This window comes from Sitophilus oryzae, unplaced genomic scaffold (assembly GCF_002938485.1).
Source record: "Sitophilus oryzae breed Bouriz unplaced genomic scaffold, Soryzae_2.0 scaffold_494_pilon_pilon, whole genome shotgun sequence".
Classification (NCBI taxonomy): Eukaryota; Metazoa; Arthropoda; class Insecta; order Coleoptera; family Curculionidae; genus Sitophilus; species Sitophilus oryzae.
The window spans coordinates 2,247,613-2,255,900 of NW_022147078.1; the positions used below are offsets into that span (position 1 = coordinate 2,247,613).

Genomic DNA, 8,288 nt, shown 5'->3' on the forward strand with positions numbered 1-8,288 from the left:
ATTCTCAGAAGAGCTGGTCTGGAACAACGTGAACTCTTCGAAATCATCAAGAAGAGGAAAATAGCCTATTTGGGACACATACTACGTGGAGAACGCTATCACTTTCAGCGTCTGATTCTCCAGGGTAAAATAGAGGGGGGCAAAAGGGGGATAGGACGAAGGAAGCTATCCTGGCTGAGAAATATTCGTCATTGGACAGGCATACAGGACTTCCAAGCACTCCAAGTCGCGGCAGTTAACAGAACCATCTGATGAGGAAGAAAAAGATGAACGCCTACGCAGGAATCTGCACGGCACCTTAAGAAGAATAATTCCCGTTAGTAATGGCCCAAGGTAGTTTGTGACTCGATATCAGCTTATATTAAATTCAATAAGGAATAAAAGGTATATAACCCTCTTGAAACAACATACTGCCTACAAAGTATATTTACTACCACTTTATACGATTCCAACAACGACACGAAATAAATAAATAAAAGATCGAATAGAATAATTTATTCAGCTCGAGTCGCTATAGTTTCTGGTTTAATGGCACCTTTCCAATAATTCTGGCAACAGTTAGTCCCTTCCAAAGGCCACTAGCGTGGATTTTACGCCGCCCTTTGTATACGCCGATGGAATAAAAATCTCGCGAAATCCCCAGGAATCCGCCAGTGTCGGTGCAACAGTTTACAAGTCCCCCCTCTCTTTGAACCCCTAACCCCCATCCCGGTCGCGCCGAACTTTCCTCCGAACTGGGTTAATACCCTCCCGAACTATTAAATTGCAGATAGTCCTCGGCGCGCTCTCCTTGTCTGGACCCTGGACGTCAAAACTTGAAGATAGACTGATTGAAAAAGGTAGAATAGCCGCAACGAAAGATGATTCCTAGGCTCGCTTTTAAGAGTCATTTTTCCACATCGGTCACCAATATATTCCGCAAAAAAAAAAGAGACGACCAAAACTACTTTACAACAACAATATCAAGTATCGAATAGAGCAGTTAAGAGATCAGCCAGAAAGGACAAACGAGCTTGGCATGAACAACTAGCAAACGAGGCACAAAAAGCCGCAGAACAACGCAATATGAGGGAACTGTACAAAATAACAAAACAACCGAGTAACTTCAATACAGTTATTAAAAGCAAAGACGGCAGACCACTAACATCCTCTGAAGAACAGCTTGACAGATGGAAAGAACACTTCAGCAACCTGCTTGGACCCATAAGTGAACAAAATTTCGACAACGACCAACCGGAGCCAACAATCGAAATGCCTATCAACTGCAACACGCCAACGAAAACAGAAATACAAAAGGCTATTAAAACACCTAAGAACAATAAGGCAGCCGGCCCCGATAGCGTCCCTGCAGACCTCCTCAAAGCAGATCCTAGAACAGCAGCAGACATACTGCATCCTCTAATTACACGAGCTTGGGTATCTAACATCATTCCAGATGAATGGAAACAGGGTCTCATTATTAAACTCCCTAAAAAAGGAGATACCACTAACTGTGACAACTGGAGAGGTATTATCTTCTTAAACACAAGATAATATCCGCTATAGTTCATTTAAGGTTAAACTCCTATATAGAGCCTACTCCGAGAGAGAACCAAGCTGGTTTCCGACCGAACCACTCGTGCATGACCATATTAACACATTGCGCATTATCATAGAGCAGTCACTAGAATTTAGGTCACCTTTATTCTTATTATTCATAGATTTCGTCAAAGCTTTTGACAGTATCCCCCATGCGATGGTATGGAAAACTCTAAAAGAAAAAGGTATTCCGGAAAAACTAATTAATATAATCAAGGAACTCTACAGAAACACAGAATGCAATGTGCTGCACAACGGCAGAACCAGCGATAGTTTTAACTTAGGGATAGGAGTAAAGCAGGGTTGCACATTATCGCCGCTTTTATTTAATATCGTGCTTGACAGCGTTTTGACTAAAGCCACAGCAAACATTAGGGGAAGTAATGTTTGCTGTGGTAGGTGGAAGTAATGTACTCTGACATCGCATCTGACGGATCTTGATTATGCTGATGATATCTGTCTCACAACGCAATCCTTCAAAGACATGGAAATTATGCTCAGACGTCTAAAAACAGAAGCAGACAAAGTAGGATTAAGCATAAACATCGACAAAACAAAGTCAATGCGCATTAACACAAACAACAACACTCCATTCAATGTAGGAATCAAACATGTCGAGAATGTAACAGAGTTTACTTACCTGGAAAGTATTGTAACAGCAAACGGTGGCGCAGACGCGGATATTTTCAGCAGGATCAGGAAGGCGCAGCGAGCCTTTGGCCAACTAAAATCAGTTTGGACCTCCTGTCAACTCTCCATACAAACAAAATTAAGAATATTCAATTCCAACGTCATACCAGTTTTATTATATGACTGCGAGACATGGAGAGTGACAAAAATATCCATCAACCGTCCACAGGTGTTTATCAATCGCTGCTTGCGGAAAATCCTTAAAATCTTTTGGCTAGACACTATACGTAACACCGACCTGCTTCATCTTACAAACCAACAAGAAGTAGGCATTGAAATCCGCAAAAGAAAATGGGGTTGGATAGGTCACACTTTGCGGAAACCTTATAGTAATATAGCGAGATCAGCGCTGGAGTGGAATTCCCAAGGAAAAAGAAAGCAAGGACGACCTGCTCAAACATGGAGACGTTCCATACTGGATGAGCTTCAACAAGTAGGGTCAACATGGAAGGAAGGAAAAACAACTGCCAAAAACAAAACCCAATGGAGAGCTTTCACTGAAGCCCTTTGCTCCGCGTAAAAGATATAGGATCCTATATATATTCGGAGTAAAAATGAATTTTTGTACCTCCCTGTAACGTCGGAATAGCTTTACGATGGTCCTTCAAAGGTACACAGCATCGTCAAAAAAAGTATAATTTTTACTCCTAATAAAACAATACACTTACTGCAGATCAAAATGTTGGTAGGAATTTGGAAACATACAACCGTTTCAAAAAAAAATATAAAACAACACATTTTCTGACAACGATTATAGATTCTCGGGAATGAAGATATAGTCTCTATATCAGAAGAACCAACCCTGCTTGTGGTGCTTCTTGGATGAAGTGGGAGAATCACATGTTTGCTGGCATTGTTTTGCTGGCATCACTGATAAAAAAGATAGACTTGAACTAAAGTCGTCATCGTTCTTGAAAAAAAAATTAGTGGCAAGAGAATTTATTTTAGCCTAAAAGAAAATATTTTGCCTGAAGAAAAACTCTCTTAACTCAAGGAAACTGGTTCTCTTGAAAAACTCGAAAATTTCTCTTGAATCTATTTTCTTTCAACCAAGTACAAGTTACTTTGCTTTAAGATAATAAGAAAAATACGCTAGGAAGTATTCAAGAAACATGGCCATTTTTCCAATAGCTAAATACTCTTTTGATGAAAAATAATAACGATACGCAAAGACGATGACGAAGGACGGTATATACAATCATAGTAGGTACATAGTACGTACGGGTTTTGTTGCTTGGAATTTTCCACTTGGAATTTTACATAATTTGCTTTTTAAAGGCATATCGTATAACAAATTAGTGATCGTTATTAACATGCATTTGTCATTTTTTATGGACAAATTTTAGGATATATGGATTGTTTAAAGGAGTCTCTGAAAAAATGGAAATTAGAGCATTTATTTGCTATATTTGAAGGTAAGAGACATTTACCTAATGCACCTGTTTAGATAATGCATGCGATATAATAAGAATATAGGTATCGAGATTTTTTTATGCAAATAATTACAAAAATTTTAGAATTTCAAGTCGTCGTATTAAAAAATTCAAAATGTGGCCAAAGCTTATAATTTTAATTTTTTGATCGTGATGTAACATTTTTTGTAATTTGTAGAGTGATAAACCACCCCAAAAAATACCAAAGAGTGAAGAAGCAGAAATAACTACTATCGAGGAAAATAATATCACTTTACTTATTACAGACCAGCAGGAAAACCTAAATTTATCAGAAAATAATATACCTCGTAATATGCCTGTATATGATGTATAGATTTCTCTTAGATCAAAATAAATTTTAGTTGAGTCAATAGTATTCGCTATTGGTTTAAGAAAGGTGTCTCTTTTATCAAGAAATGTCCCTTTTCAATCAAGAATTTTTGCATGAATCTAAGAGACTATTGTTCTTGTAGCAAGAACTTCTTTGCATATTCATTTTGGGTCAAGAGTGAAATACTTTGGACAGATAGATTATTCTATTCTCTAAAGTAATTTTTTAAAGTTTATGAAAAGATAGTTAATGCTTTGGGCAAAGAAACGTCGTTCTTGGTCCTATTGAAAAGTGCCAATCTTTTGGGTCAAAGTCATATTCATTTCGACTGAGAGATCCTTTTTTTTAGTGTCTAAAAATATATTTTACTTATCCTTTTTGGTGTTTTTTTTTGTGTTGTTTTGATGATTGAAATGGAAAATACTAATCTTTCGGACGGAAGAATCAAAGGACTCGATCTGTACTTTCGAACGTCAATGCTTCGGGATGCACGCCTTGGTTCAGCCCTTAATGCCACACGGGCGGAATTATTTCCAGCTTCGTTAAAGCATGGGGAGGCATTGGGGGCACGAAGTTACGCAAGGGGGCATAGTTTGAAGACGTTTCGACGCCAGTACGTGCCTGAATTCGAACCTGGCAGCCGTGAACAGGATTATCCAGGTTTTTATGTCGGTTTGGAGCTCGAATTAAGCACCAGAGGGAAGCCTGGAGTGGTATAAGAGGTCAAGAGTGGCCATGAGTAAATAAGCGTAATTTAGATTAGCTGTTAAGAGTCAATTTCACTAGTGCGAAAAAGTAGCAAAATAAGAGTCCGGCATTTTATGTAAATCTGGCTAGATATTTTTACAAAAATGAAGAAGGAAATTAAAGATACAGGATTATACTATATCCGTATTGTAGCACATTTTTAGACAACTTATTTATTTTTAACATTTTGATGGTCAAACATGAACAAAATATTCCTTATGTTTGGACTAAATTTTCTCGAAAATAAAGACATAATTTGAAATTCCGTTACAACACGGAAATAGATTGAAGTTTTCTGATTACAGTGATATATAACTTATATGGTTTTGTAACAAATTGCTCGCAATTTTATCGCAAATTCTGAAACTCTGCAAACCTTAATCAAGCCTTAATCAAAGCACGTATGCTTGGAATATGGGTGTGGCTTAACACGACAGGATCGGGCTAAGCCTTTGACAGATTTCTGAAATATAATATACAGGGTGTTTCAAAACAAATGCGAAAAACTTCAGGGGTGATTCCTTGTTCAAAACAAAGGGTAGTTTGCTTTATAAACGTTGGGTCAAAAGTCAACCATTAGGGAGATATTGCGGTACAAAGATGGCGGAAAAATAATGTTTTTATTTTTTATCTTGAAAACGAAAAGAGATAGACTAATAAAATTTTATGGAAGCATTACTGTTATGAAAACACACTTTCTGGTAATTTTTTCACTTTTTAATGAGTGGAGGGTTGAAATAAACTACCACTCATCATTCTTTGTTAACGAAATTTAAAGAAAATCTTATCAAACATTACGCAGAAAAATTAATTTGGATAGTTCAGTTTACAGGAAACTTTTTATTTCTGTTGTGTTTTTGATAAACCTCACCGATTTGAAATTAAAAATAAAATGTAAAGCATTACATGTCAGGACAAAAAATATTTTAGATTAAGAATCTAGTGATAATAACGATAATAATAATCATCTAGATAATAACGTATTGCAGTAGAGTAATGTCAAATAAAATAATATTAGGAACATCCTAAAGTAATAGCGGCCGACTAGATTTTTTCCAAAAAAATTACAGCAGCCCACTAGATTATCAGAAAATGTTTTTGTCCTGAAATGTAATGCTTTACATTTTATTTTTTAATTTCAAATCGGTGAGTTTTGTCAAAAAATACAAGAGATAAAAAGTTTCTAAACAAACTGAACTATCCAAATTAATTTTCTGCATGTGTTTGATAAGATTTTTCTTTAAATTTCGTTAACAAGAATGATAGGGTAGTTTATTTCAACCCCTTCCACTCATTTTAAAAAAAAGTGAAAAAATTACCAGAAAGTGTGTTTCTGATAACAGTAACAGAAGTGCTTCCATAAAATTTCATTAGTCTATCTCTTTTTCGTTTTCAAGATAAAAAATAAAAACATTATTTTTCCGCCATCTTTGTACCGCGATATCTCCCTAATGGTTGACTTTTGACCCAACGTTTATGAAGCAAACTACCCTTTATTTTAAACAAGGAATCACCCCCTGAAGTTTTTCGGATTTGTTTTGAAACACCCTGTATATTTCCTTTACCCGACCCTTGAGAGTGACCCAAAAATACAGCGTAATAGACTCTTAAACAAAAATGCTTCTAAGTACAGTGGTAGTATATTCAGATGACTATCAACATCTGAAAGCATGGACCAGAAACATAAAATTTGAAAATAAATATTAAGTAATTTTACAGCTTAAAAAAAGATCAATTCTTTAAAACGTTTGGAACTACTTCCAAAATAACTTATATAGATTTAAGTTCTTAAAATACACCAAAAATACTATCATCGGTCATACGAAAATACCAGCAAAGATCCGGAAAAATAAATATTTTCACTTTTGAATTATTTCCCAAAATAAAACAAACTGTAAAACCGCACGGGCCAGTCCTTTGCCGACCAATAAATTTGATTTCAAGAAAAATGTATTCGAAGAAACATCATACGTAACGTAAACGGGAATAAATAAACAACTCTTTGGCATTTATTTATATTTTTAAATTATCGCCCTGTTGTAGTAACTCCTGCTACGTTATCAGGGATGGGATTTTTTTATTTTGTAATTTCTACACATTTTCACTACGTGACTTTACGTTTTAACTGTGACATTAAAGACACAGGGAAAAAAAATAAACTGGCTTAAAGATTATCAATCTTGAACCAACGATATGCTAGTTTCCCCATTCCGCAAATCTATTTATACTTCTTTTCAAGAAAACCTTATCCTTAGAAGCTAAGAAAATGTATCTTTTATTGAAGATTTACCTAGTATTGAAATTAAGATTATAACTACACTACAGAAAATTCGAGATAAAATCTTGTTTCGAGTACTACTTATATTTATTTGTAAATTAGCAAATTATTGCATTAAGCATAGAAATTCTTTGTGTACATGTGATAATTACTTTATTCAAGTGTAATATCACCTACTATAAAATAAAGCCTCTTCTTACTTATAGGTTAGTTACTAGACGCGCCGACTGCGGTAGTTTATAAAATTAGTAAAGTTTTGGACCTTATCGTTTGTGCCTGTGATATGTGAAAATGGAGGACCTTCTTCAGGCATTGGAGATGACGATTTGATCCCAAAATTACAGGTAAGTTTAGCACAATCCTACATTATTTGATGACATTGGTTGGAGGTTAGGGGGAACTCCATTTTATATGCATTATCTCTTATACACTGGTGGTAATTATATGTATGTACGCGTCAGGGAATAAAGATTCAATTATGTTTTTTAACATTTTATTACTGTCTCTCGTTTTAATTAGCGTGCCGCTGTCCAATATCTACCTATTACAGTTTTATTGAATTTTCTTATTACGAAAAGCATATAATTTGATAGGTGATGTTTGGCTAATCTTAATTTAAAAGCATTAACCATATTCAAGGGTTATTCTGGTGATATTTCAAAATTCCATACCTATTGTTAAATGGAAATTAAGAAAAGATTTTACCAAAACAAGAGTTTCTAACAAGATCGCACCCGAACCTCCGAAAGCATAGGGAGCACGTTACCGAATTTTGTGAGAACTATATAGTTTTTCGATCCCGATTAATATTCGTCCTAAGAAAAACTAGTTTATCCTAAAATCGGGTTTGCCCGGTAACATACATGAATATAATAGAGTTGGGACACGCTAAAAATTTTAATTTCCATTTCCAATAGGTATATGGAATATTGAAACATCACCAGAATAACCCCGAATATGGTTAATACATTTTAAATTAGATTGGCCAAACATCACCTACCAAATTATATGCTTTTCGTAATAAGAAAATACAATAAAACTGTGTAATTTCCCAATATAGGTAGATATTGAACAGCGGCATCGCTAATTGAAAAAGAGAAACGATAATAAAAATTGTTAAAACATAATTGAATCATTCCAAACGCGTACATACCTAGTTTACCACCAATGTATATAAGAAATAATGCATATTAAAATGGAGTCCCCCTAACCTCAAACCAATGTCATCAAA

The 8,288-nt window shown here is 35.2% G+C and overlaps 1 protein-coding gene across 1 annotated transcript; it reads left to right on the forward strand.

Annotated features, from left to right (window-relative positions):
* The first annotated feature begins 1,065 nt into the window (after window positions 1-1,065).
* On the forward strand, window positions 1,066-1,987 carry LOC115886670. The gene is made up of 2 exons (XM_030905923.1): window positions 1,066-1,507; window positions 1,701-1,987. Exons 1-2 carry the CDS (start codon window positions 1,066-1,068, stop codon window positions 1,985-1,987), a joined length of 729 nt encoding a protein of 242 aa, XP_030761783.1.
* Window positions 1,988-8,288: the final 6,301 nt, after the last annotated feature.